Source organism: Nicotiana sylvestris, chromosome 12, assembly GCF_000393655.2.
Source record: "Nicotiana sylvestris chromosome 12, ASM39365v2, whole genome shotgun sequence".
Lineage (NCBI taxonomy): Eukaryota > Viridiplantae > Streptophyta > Magnoliopsida > Solanales > Solanaceae > Nicotiana > Nicotiana sylvestris.
The window spans coordinates 101,132,216-101,152,056 of record NC_091068.1 but is presented as its reverse complement, the minus strand read 5'-3'; the positions used below and the strand labels follow the sequence as shown (position 1 = coordinate 101,152,056).

The 19,841-nt window shown below is 40.1% G+C and overlaps 1 protein-coding gene across 1 annotated transcript; it reads right to left on the bottom strand.

Annotated features, from left to right (window-relative positions):
• Nucleotides 1-8,057: 8,057 nt before the first annotated feature.
• Nucleotides 8,058-18,770, bottom strand: LOC104214930 (probable plastid-lipid-associated protein 13, chloroplastic). The gene is made up of 7 exons (XM_009764660.2): nucleotides 18,396-18,770; nucleotides 10,830-10,951; nucleotides 10,664-10,747; nucleotides 10,443-10,539; nucleotides 9,262-9,478; nucleotides 8,706-8,758; nucleotides 8,058-8,336 (listed from the first exon to the last, which is right to left on the bottom strand). Exons 1-7 carry the CDS (start codon nucleotides 18,639-18,641, stop codon nucleotides 8,259-8,261), a joined length of 897 nt encoding a protein of 298 aa, XP_009762962.1. The 5' UTR covers nucleotides 18,642-18,770; the 3' UTR covers nucleotides 8,058-8,258.
• Between the last annotated feature and the right edge of the window lie 1,071 nt (nucleotides 18,771-19,841).

The window sequence follows — 19,841 nt, the reverse complement described above, 5'->3', positions numbered from 1 at the left end:
CAGTTACAGAATCTAGTCGAGGGTACCACAACACAAACCTCAACTGAACAAGGGCGAACAGATGTGGACTCAAGGCCTGATACCATTCAAAAACCAGAGGAAAATGAAAATATCAAAACAACGATTGAAGAACTGGAAGCTATAATATTATTTGCACAATGGCCTCAAAGGAAAGTTTACGTAGGGGCAAATCTAAGCCAAGACATGAAAGGTAAGTTGATTGAATTTTTAAAAACTAACGTGGATTGTTTTGTTTGGTCCCACTCTAATATGACAGGAATACCACCAGAGGTAATGACTTACAAATTAAATGAAGACCCATCATACCCAACTGTCAAATAAAAGAAGAGAAAGCAAGGAACTTTCATAAATCAGGTGATTCAAGATGAGGTTCAAAAATTACTAAAAATTAGGTCTATCTGCGAGGTAAAGTATCCTAATTGGTTAGTCAATACTGTTGTAGTACCAAAGAAGAATGGTAAGTGACGAGTTTGTGTAGATTACACAGATCTTAACAAAGCTTGTCCTAAATATTCTTTTCCATTACCACATATAGATCAACTAATTGATGCTACTGCAGGGCATAAGTTGTTAAGCTTTTTAGATGCGTATTCAGGATATATCCAGATCAAAATGGATCCTATAGATGAAGAAAAAACTTCATTTATAACAGACAGGGGGACTTACTGTTATAAAGTAATGCCCTTTGGTCTTAAAAATGCTGGTGCAACATATCAAAGACTGGTAACCAAAATGTTTCAAGAACATTTGGGAAAAACTATGGAGGTCTATATAGATTATATGCTCGTTAAAACTCAGCATTCAAGAGATCATATATCACACTTGTCTGATACGTTTCAGATCTTGCGAAAATTCAATATGAAATAAAACCCGGAGAAATATGCATTCGGTGTTGCTTCAGGTAAGTTTTTGGGTTTTCTTGTTTCTAATTGTGGTATTGAAGTGAATCCAGTAAAGATTAAGGCCATTGAAGAAATCCCTGACATACTTACAAGTAAAAAAGAAGTACAGGGGTTTACAGAAAAAATTGCAGCCTTGGGAAGATTCATTTCTAAATCATCAGAAAAATGCTTTAAATTCTTTTCAGCTCTTAAAAAGCAAGATCATTTCGAATGGAATGAGGAATGTCAATAGGCACTCAAAAATTTGAAGACATACTTATCAAATCTGCCATTGCTCGCAAAACCAAAGGCCGGGGAAAGACTACTCATCTACATTACTGTCTCAGAAGTAGCGGTAAGTGTTGTTTTAGTCCGTGAGGACCAAGGTAAACAATCTCTGATCTATTATGTCAGCAAATCTTTATTAGATGCGGAGACGCAGTATCCTCAATTAGAAAAGCTTGCACTTGCATTAATCATGGCATCTAGAAAATTAAGGCCTTATTTTCAATGTCATCCTATTGTTGTAGTAACTGCTTATCCATTACGCAATATATTACACAAGCATGAGTTATCAGGTAGGTTAGCCAAGTGGGCTATAGAATTAAGTGAAAATGACATCACATACCAGCCTAGAACTGCGATAAAATCTCAAGTGTTAGCAAATTTTGTGATTGATTTTAGCCAAGGAATGCAATTAGAAGCAGAAAAAGAATTACAGGTGTTCAACGGATCTAATCCAGGTATTTGGACTTTATTCACTGATGGTTCATCTAATGTGAAGGGTGCAGGTTTAGGAATTGTTTTGGTACCACCTACAGGTGAAACCATTCGACAAGCCATTAAATGTCATTCTATAACTAACAATGAGGCAGAGTATGAAGCTATGATTGCAGGTCTAGAACTGGCACGAGAACTTGGCATCAATCAGATTGTAATCAAAAGCGATTCGCAGCTCGTAGTTAATCAAATGTTGGATACTTATACGGCCAGGGAAGCACAGATGCAGTAGTACTTAGAGAAGGTACGGGATCTGATTAGACAATTCCAAACCTGGAAAGTTACGCAAATACCAAGAGATGAAAATGTCGAGGCGGATGCCCTAACTAATCGCGCATCTACGGCAGATGTGGCAAGCAATGAAAATGCTTCTGTAATTCATTTGTTTCATTCAGTGCTCGATCCAGAAAAAAATGAGGTAAATTTTAATAACTTAACCTGGGATTGGAGGAACGAGATTGTTGCTTTTTTGCAGTATGGTACCGTCCCTGAACACAAGAGAAAAGCTCACGCACTTTGAAAAAAGGATGCTCGATATTGTTTAAAGCAAGGCAATCTTTATCGTAAAATATTTTGTACTCCCTTAGCAAGATGCCTCGGACCTTCTCAGACAGAATACGTAATGAGAGAAATACACGAGGGGCATTGTGGGAATCACGCAGGAGGAAGATCACTGGTAAGAACCATAATTAGGGCAGGTTATTATTGGCCCAAAATGGAAGAAGAAACGGAAAATTTCATGGCTAAATGTGATAAATGCCAAAGGTACGATAATAATATGCATAGACCTGCGGAGTTGTTACATCCGGTCATTGCACCGTGGCCATTTATGAAATGGGGGATGGATATTGTGGGTCCACTACCACAAGTAAAAGGACAGGTAAAATTCTTGCTCGTACTCACTGACTATTTTACTAAATGGGTGGAGGCAGGAGCATTCAAACAGGTGCGAGAAAAAGAAGTTAGAGATTTCATTTGGCAGAATATCATATGCCGATTCGGTGTGCCAAAGGAGATCGTGTGTGATAATGGCCCTCAATTTATAAGCGCACAAATCACAGAGTTCTTTCAAAGTTGGCAGATCAAAAGGATTACATCCACACCTTATCATCCGGTAGGTAATGGACAAGCTGAGTCAACTAACAAAGTTATTGTCAACAATTTAAAGAAGCGTTTGGAGGAATCCAAAGGTAATTGGCCAGAACTGCTACCTGGTATTTTATGGGCATACCGCACAACAGCAAAAACAAGCACGGGGGAAACACCATTTTCATTGGTTTATGGAGTTGAAGCTTTAATCCCAGTTGAGATAGGAGAGCCAAGAACGAGGTTTACAAAAGCATCAAAAGTATCTAATAATGAAGAAATGCGCATAAATCTCGATCTACTTGAAGGAAAAAGGGAAGCTGCATTAATAAGAATAGCAGCACAAAAACAGGTCATAGAACGGTATTACAATCGAAAAGCACGCTTAAGATTCTTCAAGATTGGAGACTTCGTACTCAAAAAAGTTTTTCAATCTACGAAGACAGCTAATGCGGGGAATTTAAGTCCAACCTGGGAAGGACCCTACAGGATTCATGATATTGCAGGGAAAGGAGCATACGAACTGGAAATGATGGATGGCAAGATACTACCTTCACATTGGAATGTTGTTCATTTGAAGAGATACTATTTCTAAGGAATACACACAGTCAGGTATCTATATTTTAAAATTTTACTTTTGAATTGTTAAAATTTTACTAACGATTTTAGATGATAGGCAAAAAGCTAGCCCGTACTAAATAATGAATCACGACCTGCAAGGCACGTGGAATAAATTAAACTTCTCGGTCTAGGGCTACAACTATTTTGATAGAAATTTAAATGTGTTAAGCAGTCTTCATCTATAATCGCACCTCCGAGTCCCGTATATTTTTCCTTTTCAAGGGAAAGGACCAAATGAGAGGAACAATCAAGTGCTCGAGGCTTCATACTTCAACACTCAAACACTTGGGGGACTATATAATGTACATAGACATGTGTATAAAGAAGGCAAAGGAAGATCAAAGATCAAGCCTAAGAGAGTTCACTCATTGAATGAGTCAAGTGCAGAGCAAAGTCGCAAAGTCACGAGCCAAGGACGAAGAAAAACCTTATCATAGTTAGGGTAAAGGCAATATACTGAAACGGGTTATAAGTAAAAACCTTGTGTTCATTTTCTTTTTTGAAATCTGTTATAAGAAAAACAGTTACGAGAAAGTAATAGAAGTAATTCAAATACATGTAAAGTGTTATTCAAAACTTGATATAGTTCAAATAAAAACTTGTCAAAGTTATTTCAAGAAACATGTGTATTCCTATTTCTTTTGTCGTATATTAACACCAATATGAAGTTGAGACGTCTTCTTCATTAAGTGTCGAATATAAAAGGGTCCTCTTTTATAAAATTCATGATTAAGTATTCATGAAGTTAACAAAAACATTTTTGAAGAATAAAAATATGAGTTATTCAGTAAGTCCTTAGAAATAAAGGCAAGAATAAACAAAACAGAAGTTCAAAACAGCAACGGAAACTTCTTTTAAAAAAAAAGTTTAGACTAAGTATGAACTTAGTCATAAACCCAAAAAGTTGTTTACACATATTGCCCCATTAAAGGTCTGGGGATTTAACGTTTCCAACAAACCCTTAAAAAGACCAAGGGTCACAATCACATACCACCAAAAGAAGAAAAAAACGACACAAAGGAGTTCAAACAATATAGACTTTTCACTGAGAAGATGCAGGAACTGAAGCAGGGACATCAACAGCAGCGGGCTCAACTTGGCTTGAAGGAGTAGGGATACCCGTATCCTCTTCAACGTTTTCAGAAACTTCAGCCACGGGAGAAGAAAAATCTTGGTTCTACTGAGTTTTATCAATGGTCTTTTTGATCTTGGCTAACTCAGACTCCAAGTTAAAATTCTCCTGGCTAACTTCAACGAGGGTATCATGGCGAGAATTTAAAAATGCCCAACTCACTTCAATGGCAGTTTTATCTTCAAGGAGCTCGTAATCTCTTTCCCAATCAGCAATTTTATTTCTTAACTTTTCATTTTCAGCTAAGGCAAGATTCATAGGAAGCTTGAAGAGAAGCGTGGGAATTTTCTAAAGAACGAACCTTACCAGAAGATACCCGAAGGTCTTCTTGAGTTTGGGTCAAATTCTGCACAAGTTCACCAGCATAAGCTTCTTTTTTATCCAAGAGAGCCTTCAACTCTCTAATCTCTTCACTTGCCTTAGAAAGCTGCTCGGAAAAAGAGATTTCAAGACGAGCCTTTTCCTTATCTGCTTGGCTTGAAGACGCCCTTTCCACTGCCAACTCGGAAGTCAAAGCCTGTACCTGCTGCTCCAAGGTATTTTTACTTTCTTCTAAGAATTCCACATCAATTTGAAGACTTTCATACTGTTTCTTCCAATTATACGCCTCCAATTGATAATCTCGCACTAACTGCTCTGAGACGGTAACCCTTTTCATCATCTTCGTGCCGATGAGATTGGCCTAAAAAGGGAAAGGGAAGGAAATGAGAATCCCGAAGATAGAAAAATGACAAAGTAAAAGTTAGAAGAAAGGAATACCTTTAAAGAAGCATGCACTATGTCATTCATCAAGGTCAAAGAACTATAGCTGTCTAGCTTAGCTCTCTCAATAGGACCAATTAAAGGCTTTAGCCACACGTCAACTTGACCTAATTTCCTTAAAAGGTTACCCTCGGCGGGGACTTCAATAGTAACTTGCCTCATAGTACCACTCCTACTTGAGGAACCAACCTCAATACAATAAACGGGTGAAGGGGGAATTGTTGAAGGAGGAATAGTAGAAGCAGTAAAAACAGCTTGGGGAGAAACGGAAACAGCCATGATCGGCAAAGAAGGAGTCACAGGAATAGAAGTAGAAAAAGAAGCCAGGGGTGCTTCATCAGACACTGGACCTAAACTTTCACTACCAAACCCGCGGTTAAAAAGTTGCTCAACAGAATCATGAGCAGCAGCGGGAACGTCATCAACATCATCAGGGATCACTACCGGGGCTTCAACATACTCGGTAAGAGGAATATAACGGCGGAGGGACGCTTCTGCTTCATCATCGGAAATAATACGTCTACGAGCCCATGGCCTTGTTACCAAGGAACCCCCATCTTCCTCTTCTTCGGAGTCTTGGTCATCAACGATTTTTCTTTTTGATGAAGAGCCCAAAATTATTTCTTGGGCCCTTTCCAAAGAAATACGAGAGGCCACGACCGCCTCGGCACTAATCCCTCGAACTGCAAATCCTGATAGAAAGAAGGATTAAAATCAATTCAGGAAAAAAAACAATAAAGAGTTAAAAAAAATTTACCATGAGTTTTTACTATCCAACCAAATCGGTGAGAAAGATTTTTCCAATATCTACCCTCCATTAGGGCTGTATTTAGTAATTTTCCTACCCAATCACGGAAATTGGGAATTTCTTCAACAATTCTCATGGTTACTAGAAAAGAAAAGCAAAATTAGAATAATGATCATCAAAACTGAAGAAAAAAGTACGAGAAAGTTAATAAAAAGAAGACTCACGTGCAAAATTCCACTTCTCAGGGAAGGGAACGTTTTCATCACCCACTAAACCAACAGTGGGGGCAGCAACAAACCTGGCATACCAACCACGATCTCTGTCATCTTCGGGGCTAACCAGAACTCTTTCGTTCCTTGCTACTAGTGTAAAAACACCATTGCGAAAGAGTCCGGGGGAGTAAAGATGAATTAGATGGGAGAAAGTAAAAGGCACGCCGGCCATAGTGGTCAAATGCCTCAAACAGGTAACAGCCCTCCACACTATTGGGCCAATTTGACTTAAGCAAACATCGAAGAAATGACAAAACTCGAGAATAACAGGATCAGTAGCAGGTTTGAATCCTAATGTGAAAGGGTACGTATAAACAAAGGAAAATCCAGTTAAGTAGGAGGTAATTCTTTGATTTGGATTGGGAATAATGATAGGAAAGTCATGACTCCAATGACAGTCATTACGAACTAGAGAAATTAGACCCTCTGTGATCTGAGTTGGATAGATGTCAGCACGATCTAAAGAGGACACTTGATTTCTCAGGGACTCCCTATCATTATAGAAAGATAGTTCAGCAGGAACTATTTCATCCACTGTGGGTTCACGAACATGCTCAGAGGGTTCTTTTCCTTTAGAAGAAGACCTTAGAGAAAAAGAACCTCTAGTTCTAAAAGCAGGACTGGAACCAGACAAAGGAAGAGAAGAACCACGTAGGGATGAAGACCCTAAATTATGAAATCTACCTCCTCTCCTGCTCCTACTGGGGGCATTAGGGAAGTTATCAACTATAGGGACTCTTCTAGAGTTAGGGTTTGATGAAGACATGATAATACGAGGAAGAAGCAAACAAAGATTCAAGAATTGAATATTCAGAGAACTTTATGTGGTAAAGACAAAAGCGAAAAATTATATTTATATTAAGAAGCAACCGTCAAAGGAAAAGGTGCAGTGATGGAAAGGTCATAATGAGAACTGTCGCTTCGTGATTAATGAAGCTGTAAAAAAGCCTTAAAAAGCGCTGCAAAGTTGCAGAACCAATAAAAGGGTGTCACGTGTAATGAGCATTAAATAGAAAATTGAAGCGTCGATTCTGTCATAAGCATTAATAGTGACAAAAATTCCCGCTTTAATAAATTCCACTTCCCAAATATTCAATTGATGAATAAATGGCAAGTGGGGGGACTATCTGTATTGGGAAAAATTGAGTTTACATATTGAAGTGATTGAAAGATGACGTGTCATGACATGGAGGTGGGTCAAAGGATGATGATTAGCGAAGAGGCACGAGTTGCAACAGATACGAGCAAAGGCACAAGAAGAGGCACAAGCGGTTATTCAAAAGACTCAACGCTCGTACCTATTTAAAATCAAGAAGAATGAATCTGACAGCACAAGAAAGTACAGATACAATATTTAATAAGCATTAAATACTAAAAACGTTAGAGAATCTGTATTGAATTACAATGATTATGTAACGTAGCACCTAATGCCTTTAAATGTCTATAATGGCCTTATTATGACAAAGACAAAACGTATATCTTGAAGATAGCTATAAAAGGAAGAGAATGGATCATTTATAAGGACATGAAATTATTATCTGAATACACTGGTTTACTTTGTTTTCTTTTGCTTATCTGATTGTTAGCAAAATTACTTCCTTTTATTTAATTTTTGATTATCAGTAACCCGAATTCTTCTAAATTAAAGCTTTGACCGAAATTCCATTTTTTGGTTAAACACACTCATTATGAAGAGTTAGTTACCTTTTAAATGATGGAATAGAGTAAAAAAAAAAATCTTAAACACAGCAATGTATAAAAATTAAACTCCTTTATGATTCCTTTAGTGACATTAATCTATACAACACTTGGTGAGAAAAAGAAAAAGAAAAAGTATGAGGTAGATGCAACTGATGTATACGTTAATGTAGATTTTAAATACAGCTGTGAAGTGATGAAGGAAATGACCCGGTTCTTTCAGAGAAGTGGAGCTCCCCATTCTCTTAACTCTCATATTAAAATAATGGTTCGGGATCAGGGGCTGGATCCAACCTTGTTAAAACCTCAGGTTCTCCTGCAGAGTTCCTTACTATCTGTTTTTCAAACAACCAACATCAGAAATTAATATGAACTTTTTGGTTCAATGCACTATCATATGAATTGGCATACAATTGCAGAGATAATTTATTCAAGCGAACTGCAGATTCATACGCGAATATTCAAGCGCATAAATCCATAAAAGTATTCCTTATATCTTGTCATTCTACATTATAAAAGTACTCAGTTATAAATATAGTGAAGAAGCTACGAGTTATTAATTTTGCAAGGCCATTGGTTGTGGTTCGGTTTCAGCATTTATGAAAGCATCGCTGCATTTCATGTCCACTACTGGGAGTATTTCTAGTCTGATACCCATCCTGAATTACTAAAGCAGCTCATAAAACTAATTGAAGTGGACTTACCAGGATCTCTTCATCAAGGTAAGAAATCATAATGAGTCTTTGAAACGCCTCGCCTGTAAAAAGTAACTAGGAGTATTATATTATGTGTCTAATACAGTAGCACAAATATTGCTTTAGGAAAGATTAAACATGTCAAGCTTCTACGACGCCAAGATAGACCTTGCCAAGCAGTTGAAGGAACTGGACAACCAAGACGAGAAATCTGACCGTAACCAAGAATATTATCTTACACTTTAATGCAGAAAATGAACTTAACTACTCAAGATTCTGAAAACAACAAGAAGTGAAATAAAGAACTCAAGATTCCAGACAAAAGTGGGACAGAGTCTATGAGATGAAGTAGTAATGTTCAAAAGATAAATCACCCTCGTACATTATTATTTTTAGAAAAAGAAACATCACTCTAATATGTTCATAAGCTTAAATATGCTTGTGAAGGTGCATTATTGCACATTTAGCTCTCTTATCAAGAGACACTACCTTACTCTAAATCACTTAGATTAGTCCTTATAGTTGATAACAAATACCAAATCCTAAAGAGATATCAAATTCTTACCAAGAGGAATTTTCAACCCACTGGACACAGTATCTCTGACGGGAACAGGAAGTTGCTGGAGAGTGCTAACAGCCTGACCGAGAGCACCTCTTAGTTGCTCAGGCACGGTATCCTCATTTACCTTTGGAGTTTCAAATATCCCTTCAACATATTCCTCCTTCATTCGAAGAGGCCCCTCAACAGAAAACTTGCTGGAGAGAACAAATTTACTTTCGATCTGCATTCCACCATCAATATATTTGTCTTTGCTAATATTCAATGATCAGAAATATATGCAACTACTTTCCTGATGATCAGAAATAATTATGAAGCAGCACCTCGAGGCCTTGACTAGGTTGAGCCGAGATGGACTAACTTGCTTAGGCCAATCAGGGCTAAGGTAATTCTTCTTAATTAGAAGTATTAGGGTTAAGCTTTGAGTGTCAGGTTAACTGAGCATGAGCATTTAGGTTCAGAACTTAGTGTAAACCAAGGAATACTCGGCCCTTTGAATTTTCTTAATAGAAAACTTATTCAATAATTTAGAATATGTTTGTTTGGCCTAGCGGTCAATGATCTCCCAGGGTCTTCATTCTAGTTGAGGCAAAATAGCTAGGTGATTTCATCTCATCTACCTAATCATTTTTTCTTATAAGGCTCCCATATGCCTAATCCTTAGTGAGGAGAATGGTACATGTACCAGTTATCACAGCGCATTTGATTATGTTGCTTCTTCGTTTCCTGATACTAAGCCGCTAGTGTCAAAGCATCAAGCTTTTCTTATGCATATTGCGTGTGTTATGGTCCAACTCAGGGGGCTAGCTGCGAGCTTACAACATCATGTCAATCAAATGCCTATCAGTTCAATTTGTCTTAACTCTTTTTAACTTTTTCCATCATTAATATTTGCTAGTTCCTTTGCCATTTTTCTTTGTTTCTATCAATCCTTTGTCGCTTGATTATTTTGCATAGTTTTACAATACACGAAGCACCGATTACCAATGAAGTGTGAAGTAAAGGAAAGAAAGAAAACTAGAATGCAGGCTAGAATCCAGTTCTTGCACTGCATTGACTAAGAAAGCATAAACAAACTCCATTGCTATTCTTTTCCTTCCACCGTCTAATTAGTAAAAAGAAAACTCTTTTCTGTTTGACTATCACATATGTTCTGCATATGAAATGTATTGACATAGATGAGTTACCGAATTCAGTAATTTCACATGCGCAATAGCAGTCCCATATACATTTTTTATTAGGAGATCTAATTTTGATAGATTTGCCAGTGTTGGAGGAATTCTCCTGCAACAGCACAATATTCGTATATTAGCAGCTATTTGAATCAAACTGAACTATAACAAAAACCAGTGCATAATGTTTAATATAACTGGCTGTAATCCACTAAACGGAGGAAAAGAATACTTGCCCAAATAAAAGTCTGGTAGCCAAGAACACTGGACTTGCAGCTCCAAACCACTCAAAATTCCATCGACCTTCCAAATAAGGAGACCTGGATAGCTGAAAACACAAGTAAATATCTTATCAAGAAGCTTGAACAAATGGTGTTGCTCAGTCAGATTTTAAATCCTTACGTTGTTGGTCGAGGTGTTGGATTGAGTCTCTCAAGGGCAATGATCCTCTCATTCACATCAATGCGCTGTACATCTGTTGTCCTCCCCGTGACTACTGCCTCAAAACCTCCAGCATCTTTCAACTGTTGTAGAATATGCAACATATACAAGTGCTCAAGGGACAAATACTAAATACTCCCTATGTAAGAATAACACTAAGACTCTTTGGCGAGTCTACCATTTTTTCCAAATATTTTCCAATAATTTGTACTTTTTACTACCTCTATCCCAATTTGTTTCGCATAGTTTGACTAGACACAATGTTTAGGGAGAACGAACACCTTGTGACACATAGAATTGATATCAAAATATCAAAAGTGCACTTGTACCAGATGATTTGTTTGTAAAGGTAGAATTTAAGTTATATACACAGCCACGGTAGATAACAAGACCAGTGAATTTTAATTTGTAATAGCATGTTAGTTTCCATTCAAACCAGATTAGCAATTAGCATTTATTAACTGATGTACCTATAATTATCTAATAAATAACCTGATTGTGTAAATATGTTTTACCATATGTAGAATTTAAACTCATAAAAGTAAACTTTAAGGTGTCAATCATTTTAGTACCTACTCACGTATTGTTTTTTAGTCTTAGGTTTCTCTTATTGCGTGTTCTTGCTTTTATTTTGGTCATCTTACTATCTTGCTGTTATCAATGCTTCTTTTCCATGGCTCCTCACCTTTGTTTCTGGTAGTTTTCTTTTTCATTACGGTTGTGCTTATGCTTCACAGAACCGAAGGTCTATTGTAAACCTCTCTATCTCCACTGTTTGACTCAAAAGATATTAAAACCTTTTTGAATAAACCAATCAAAGAAAGTGAAGGGATAAATCTTAGTAAACCATAATAAATTCCAGATCAATGAGCTAACTGGATAAAGTACATAAGACGAAATAGAATTAACCAATCTTATTGGAACCTTCGTTGTGTCTCCCCTTGATCTATGGAGGAGGTTGTTTTACATATTCTTCTCTGGAGATTGCTAAATTGTTCCTTTTGTTTTTTGGAAGATTGCAGAATAGAGAAGTAGAGAGGGAGAAGCCCCCCCCCCCTTGATCGAAGGTTTTCCTTACTATATATAGTCATGGGTCCTTTGCTATCTACTTGGTCCGACGCCTTTACATTATGTCTGTCTTGGTCGTCCTCTAAACATCGTTTCTTCTGGTTCGACGGGTATCGAGAATGTTGGATATGGAATAGGCAATGTCGTCTTTCACCGCCTTGCCGCCTGGACGGAACGTTGGTCAGCTTGACGGCAGCGGTCAGATTTTGACCAATACAGTTAGTCCATTCGTCTGTCGGGGTCGTCCCCTGTCGGGCCAAGCAGACGGATCATGATTGCTACGAATTCGAGAGAAATCTACTACTTGTTCCTTGGTTATGCTTTTTGGGTTTCAAGTGGAATGACGGCGTTCTTTCAATATCCTTAGACCGTTGCAGCCGTTTCGTAACCGAAACGTCGTTTGGTATTGAAGCGTTGTTTCGTGGCTGCCGCCATTATGACACACGTTCCTGGGGAACCGAAACGTTTCGTGCCCTATCAGATTCGATTGGCAACTCTTGGGTTTCGTGCTTAGGGGATTTATGTCTCTTATAAATAGAAGGAACACATCATTCGATCGACACACTTCTTTGCCCTTTGCTTGAAAGAATTCTCCAGATATACTTTCTTCCTAATATTCCGAGTTTTTGTTTGCTCTTAGTTAATTGAAAACTCTCACCCTTTCTTTCCGTTGTCTTTTTACCGCATCACCCTGACAAAATGGTTGGTAATTCCTCTCGCACCGATCTCCCCGTCACAATTCCGGCACTGAAAAATGTTGCTCAGGCCACTGGAGGGGCAGAAGTGGTGGAAGACGAGGAGGTCCCGTCGGTAGTTGAGATTTTTCCTCGTCCTGGGAGAGAATTGACCGACTTCGGTAGTCGCGTCGGGGTGAAGCTGGAACTTGTTCCTTCTATCAGAGGTGAAAGCTAGGTGGGGGATCCCCGATTACGTTGACATGCGACCGGCGATAGGGAACGACATAGTTCATTTTGACTGTCCTGGGTACTGCGTGTTTTATGCCTACCCCTTTCTTATTGGATACACAATTCCTCTCCCTCTCCTGGTGGTAAATTTCTGCCGTTTTAATGAGGTGTGCCCCGCCCAACTTTCGTCGTACCTATATAAGATGTTCCTTATGTTGCTCAAGTTTGCGGAACTCGCTAGCCGTAAGATCACTTTGGATCACATGCTCAATATCTTCGCCCCACAGCTTATCCGCGGCACGATGCTTCACATGCGTCCTCGAGGGTCGAAGAGTCCGGTGGTGAAAATGGACGACAGGGCTAACCGTCGTTTCTACGAGAATTATTTCTATGTGCGGACTGAGCACATTGTGGCGGATCCAACGGGATTCCTTGAGAAGTGGAACTTTGCACGTAAGTTTCTTATGTTTTACTTTTTAGTCGTTGAGATGCCCGACCGCTTTCTATTACAGTACTAAACCCCATTGTCTCTGCAGCTAAGAAATTGCCCCCTCCATCTGTCAAGGGTATCCGCGAGTGGGTGAGTGCCATCCTTCCCCATACGGCGGGGGTCTGCACATGGTAGGCCTTTTATGAGAAATTTGGACGCAGGCCCCTCACAAGTGAGATGTTGTTCCATCTTGCTATTTTCCCTCTCTTTTTACTCAGTTGCTTATGTGCGGTTTTGTCGATGCCAGGGAGAGTACGGAGGGCGAGGGCTCCTCCATTAGCTTTTCGTCAGTCGGCATGGTCTGCTCGCCCTGCTGCAGCACCTACCGTCTGGCCTTCGTCGAGGGTTGCTTCAGTCGAGTCGGCGACTGTGGTTATTCTTGCGGAGGCCACTTCTCAAACTGAGGTTCCGACTCGTGTCGCTCGTCTGACAGGTGAATTTCCCTATTCTGAGGAAAAGAAGGGTCATCCAAGAGGCGGCGAGTGGAATTCGAGACAACCCCTCCAATTGTAATACACCTAGACGACTCTCCATTGACAGAATCTAGGGTGGGGGTTAACACCGCTCCGCCCATTGAGAAGGAGACAGCCGTCATATATGCCCCGTCGACGGAGGTTCCTGCTGCTATTGTTGATCAGCAACCTGTCGTGACGGGGGGTCGAGTTTCTGAGGCTGCCGTTGTGTTTTCGGACATACCCTCGTCCTCCGTGCCTGGTTGTGCTTCCTCTTCAGCTGCTCAAAAAGGAAAAGGCGTTGTGGTCGACGATTATGAATCCAAGTCGGACCTCGATCCTGATGATGTGAGGATGTTTGAGGAGGGTATTACCCACTCGGTGGTTCGTGCGGGAGGGCCAGCCCGCATTCTTGAGATTTCTTCGGATGTTAATCTCCTGGGGGATACGGAGGATATGGTGCCACAGTTCGACATTTTGTGTTCTGCTGCCGAGAACGAGGCTCTCCGGAACGTTCCTGATGTCGATTTGATGAATGAGGTGGCCGCTATGGGCTTGAGAGTACGTCGCACTTTTCTTTATACTTCTTTCATTTTTGCTGATATGGCTTTAAACCATCTTTTTGTTTTTCAGACATACATGGTGGAAGTGGAGAATATGCGCAGGGCCGATATTCGGGCCAAGCTTTTCTTGAAGATGTTGGAAAGGTATCGACGCTATCACAACAAGGGTCGTAAGATGCACGAGCGACTGAGGGAGAATCCTGGTGCTCGATCCCTCGGCGAGGAATTGGAGAAGAGAGACCAGCAGTTGATGGAGGCCATTCGCAGGAACAATGTGCTCGAAGAGCAGCTTCGCGCGAAGGATGAAGAGCTCGAGGTGGGAAAGTGGGTGGCCACAGAATGTGACTATCTGCAGGGGAGACTGAGGTCAATACAAGCCAAGATGGACCAGAATATTATCAAGGTCGAGGCGATGAGTGTAGAGTGGATGGGAAAGATGGCCGAGTTGGAAAGAAAGGTCGTCGGGTTGGAGAGTATCGAGAGTGCCTGGTCTGCGGCTTCAGCAAGGGCGGCGGCCCTGGAGAACACTATCCGCGTCCTCCAGTCCGAGCAGGATTCGGATAGAGCGACAACAACGCTAATGGAGGCGAGGCTTGAGGAGCGCATTGGTGAGATCGATCGGGAAGATTCGACTTTAGGAGATCAGGTCGCCGCTCTGGAGGCTGAAAAGGAGCGACTGTTGGCACAGATTGAATCTTCCTCCGCCGATGTTCCCCGCCGCTTACACGAGCTTTGTGTTCATGCTGAAGCTCAGCGGGATATATACAAGAGCCTGTGGGAAACGGGCAATGTTACTGAGGCCGCATATGAAGGAGCACGAGCAAAGGCGCAAGAGGCTCGTGTCAACTGTGGTTATGAGTGTGCGACTCCAGAGGCCGAAGAGGGCGCGGATGATGAGGGAGAGCTTCCTGGAGATGATGGCGATGATGTGGCGGTGATGACGCTGAGTGAAAGAATATTGTCTTAGTCTGTTTTTTTTATTCATCGTCGGTTATCGTTGTTCCTTTCTTCTTTTCTTCTTTTTTTTTATTGTTGGCTTGGGCCGTGTGTAATCTGCGACTGTTGACGCGGTGACTTTGTATAAAGAAGGATTTTTTCATTGTTATTTGCCTTGTACTTTATCTTTGTTTTCACTTTTCGTGATTTTGGTGCGGGATAGATTCCCGTATGGCGAGTCTCGGTCTTTCCTCCCCTTTTGGTTTATTGACGGCCCCTGGCCTTCTATATATTTCAAAATTTTCTCTTTGGTGATGGCTCGTGGCCTTAGGGGTGTGATTTCGAACTTTTGTCGAAATATCAACCCGTCGTTGTTCGATCGAGGTTGAACTTTTCTTTTTGGCGAAGGCCCTTCGCCTTAAAGGGTGTTATTTCGAAAGTATCAAAATAGTAACCTGTTGTCGTTCGATCGAAGTCAAATTCTTCCTTTGGTGAAGGCCCTTGGCCTTAAAGGGTGTTATTTCGAACGTATCGAAATAGTAACCCGTCGTCGTTCGATCGAGGCCGAACTCTTCCTTTTGGCAAAGACCCTTGGCCTTAAAGGGTGTTATTTCGAACGTATCGAAATAGTAACCCGTCGTCGTTCGATCGAGGTCAAATTCTTCTTTTTGGTGAAGGCCCTTGGCCTTAAAGAGTATTATTTCGAACGTATCGAAATAGTAACCCGTCGTGTCGTTCGATTGAGGTCGAATTCTTCTTTTTGGCGAAGGCCTTTGGCCTTAAAGGGTGTTATTTCGAACGTATCGAAATAGTAACCCATTGTCGTTCGATCGAGATCGAATTCTTCTTTTTGGCGAAGGCCCTTGGCCTCAAAGGATGTTATTTCGAACGTATCGAAATAGTAACCCATCGTCATTCGATCGAGGTCGAACTCTTCCTTTTGGCGAAGACCCTTGGCCTTTAAGCGTGTTATTTCGAACTTATCGAAATAGTAACCTGTCGTCGTTCGATCGAGGTCGAATTCTTCTTTTTGGCGAAGGCCATTGGCCTTAAAGGGTGTTATTTCGAACGCATCAAAATAGTATCCCGTCGTCGTTCGATCGAGGTCGAATTCTTCTTTTTGGCGAAGGCCCTTGGCCTCAAAGGATGTTATTTCGAACGTATCAAAATAGTAACCCATCGTCGTTCGATCGAGGTCGAACTCTTCCTTTTGGGGAAGACCCTTGGCCTTTAAGGGTGTTATTTCGAACTTATCGAAATAGTAACCTGTCGTTGTTCGATCGAGGTCGAATTCTTCTTTTTGGCGAAGGTCATTGGCCTTAAAGGGTGTTATTTCGAACATATCGACATAGTAACCCGTCATCAATCGATCGAGATCGAATTCTTCTTTTTGGCGAAGGCCCTTGGCCTTAAAAGGTGTTATTTCGAACGTATCGAAATAGTAACCCGTCGCCGTTCGATCGAGGTCGAACTCTTCCTTTTGGCAAAGGCCCTTGGCCTTAAAGGGTGTTATTTTGAACGTATCAAAATAGTGACCCGCCGTCGTTCGATCGAGGTTGAACTCTTTCTTTTGGCGAAGGTCCTTGGCCTTAAAGGGTGTTATTTCGAACGTATCGAAATAGTAACGCATCGTCAGTCCCAGGTTTTGGAGGTTTCTGCATTAGTGGGCATAATGTCGGAGAGTATGAATCGTTGTTGTTTCGCTTATGTTCATTTTGTGCCCATATTGGAGTTTCTTTGCCTGGTTCCGGCCTGAAGATGTTGTCGGCGGGCGATATTTCGATAGTCTTGTAGTGGTTTCTCATTCTTTAATTGAGATGTTTCTTTGCTCGCTCACCCGCGCGGCATTTGTGTTCCTGCTTGAGCGAAGAGCAGAAGGTGAGTTAAAATGATACTTTCCTTACCCTCATCCGATGGATCGGTGAATGAGAGCAGGTTTGTAACGTTGCTCGTTTTGTTTGGCATTTCGATGGTTGATGGGGCGAGGATTTCTAAATTTGGTGACTCTATTTGGCTCTCCTTCCCCTTTTATGCTGCGCCTTTGTCTCGCATGGGTTGGATTTTGCCTTAGCGCTCTTTCCGGTGGGCAATCGTGTTTCTTGTCTTTGATCTGGAAGAGACTAGGAAATTTCACTAAGAAATCCCCACAGACGGCGCCAAATTGTTTGACTCAAAAGATATTGAAATCTTTTTGAATAAATCAATCAAAGAAAGTGAAGGGGTAAATCTTAACAAACCATAATAAATTCCAAATTAATGAGCTAACTGGATAAATAGTACATAAGACAAAATAGAAGTAACCAATCTTATTGGAACTTTCGTTGTGTCTCCCCTTGATCAATGGGGGGAGGTTGTGTTACATATTCTTCTCTGGAGATTGCTAAATTGTTCCTTTTGTTTTTTGGAAGATTGCAGAAGAGAGAAGTAAGTAGAGAGGAGAAGCCCCCCCCCCCCCCCCCCCCGCCCCTTGATCGAAGGTTTTCCCTTACTATATATAGTCATGGGACCTTTGCTATATACTTGGTCTGACGCCCTTACATTATGTCTGTCTTGGTCGTCTTCTAAACATCGTTTCTTCTAGCTCGACGGGTATCGAGAATGTTGGATGGGGAATAGCCCATGTCGTCTTTCACCGTCTTGCCGCCTGGACGGGACGTTAGTCAGCTTGACGGCAGCGGTCAGATTTTGACCAATACATCCACGAGGTAGTTGTAAGGTGTGCATACATACTACCTTAGTGGTAAGGTCTCCATACATGTAAAAAAGTAATTTTTTATTTATATATGTAGTATAATGTTTTATATACACAGTATAATTTTTTGATTGTATGTGGCTATGTCATTGACTACCCTCCCCGGATTATACTACAGCATAATATATGTAGTATAATTTTTGTATTTGTTGTTGTTGTTGAAGAAGAGAATTGCGCCAAATAAATTGGGACTGGAGGGAGTATATAATTTGTCGATATGTAAATTTTATTTCCAAATATTAGCTACTTTCACTCAACCACCATCACGTTTCAATTACATTTCTTTAGCTAAATAGGCAAACGATTGAAACTTTAAAGCAATAATTCAAAAGAGAACACAAAAGGCACATGAATTACTCACAGCAAGAAGCAGAGACTCTTTAGCTGAAAGTCTTTCTATTTCCTTAGCAAAAGGGGAAGAAGCTCCTTCAACTGCCATACTCTGCTGAACCATGGCTCTACAAATTCTCAATTTCTTCCGGGCATTTTGGTACTTCTGTGGGAAAATGGTAATAGAAAGTAAAGAAGAAGGGGGTGGATATGATGATGTATAGAGTGGACGCTGGCATGAAAATGGCGGTGACAATTTTTGAATTAACATTGCCATTGCAAATGAAAGAATAGACTGAAAGAGAGTTAATTTGGTTGGGAAAAAATAGTGAGTTTTATGGAATGGAATTTACAATGTGGCTTTGCTGGAAACTGGTGATCTCTAGTTCCACTCAAGCTTAAGTTCTAGAAGTCTCTTCTTTGTTTCTAGTGTTATTCTTTGAAACTGAACTTCCTCATGGGTCCATCTCCCTTACCCACCTCTTATTTTTTCTTTAAAATAAGCTTTTATGCATTTTATTTTTATTTTTTTGGGACTGGTCTTTTATTGGGCACAAGTTTTTAAATTTTTAGTTTTTGAAGGCATCTTGTGCACAAGTTAACCCAACGGCTTTCCTTTAAATAAACGAAAAGGGCTAAGGCTTCGTTTGTTTGCACTTAATTGAGGTCTGAATCTTAATTATTCAGATTTCAGATATTAAATGCGATTGTTTTTAAAGTGTGAATCATCATTCATATCTTATCATTTCGTTTGTTTGTTTTTCTACTTCACAATCACTTAATGAGTCTTAATAGGTCGTATGATTAAGATCTATAATAAAAACTTTATTTTATTAAGACGCTATCATCCATATTCATTATTAATTGTCACCACCGCCCATCATTATCAACTATTACCATGCCAACCACCACCATCATACTCAATCATCAGCATCACCACTACCACCCCAATTATAGTCGCCACCATTATCGACAACCACCAACCAGAATCCAACTACCCCACCACCATCATTCTCAACCACAACCGCAAACTCATCCACTTCAACTACCCCAACTAATCACCTCATCATCATCAACAACTATAGCCGGCACAACCCACCATTATAGACTATCACCACCTTTCTCAATCACAACCACCACCACCCACCATTATTAATTATTACCACCGATCACTACTATTCTCAACCATAATCGTCATCACCACCAATTATCAGTAGTTATTACTCACAACCACCACCATCAACCAAAACCACCACCAACCACCGCCTCTTGTTGGCAACAAAGCACCACCGTTAGTCATCATCACCACTAACTACCGTATTTTGAAAAAAAAATTATATATATAAATTTCAAAAAATTATATATATATATATATATATATACATAAGAATTGTAAAATTCTGAAAAAAGTGAAAAATAATTCAAGTGAAAATGGTATTTGAAAATTAGAATTGTGTTTGGACATGAAAATTTTATG

Bases quoted from the DNA above. Each gene is read 5' to 3' on its own strand.
- LOC104214930 (XM_009764660.2), bottom strand. From the start codon at position 18,641: ATGGCAATGTTAATTCAAAAATTGTCACCGCCATTTTCATGCCAGCGT. The intron at 9,479-10,442 runs GTAACTCATCTA...GGTGGAATGCAG, and splicing joins ATGTGAAATTACTGAATTCG to ATCGAAAGTAAATTTGTTCT. The intron at 8,337-8,705 runs GTAAGTCCACTT...TTTGAAAAACAG, and splicing joins ACCTTGATGAAGAGATCCTG to ATAGTAAGGAACTCTGCAGG.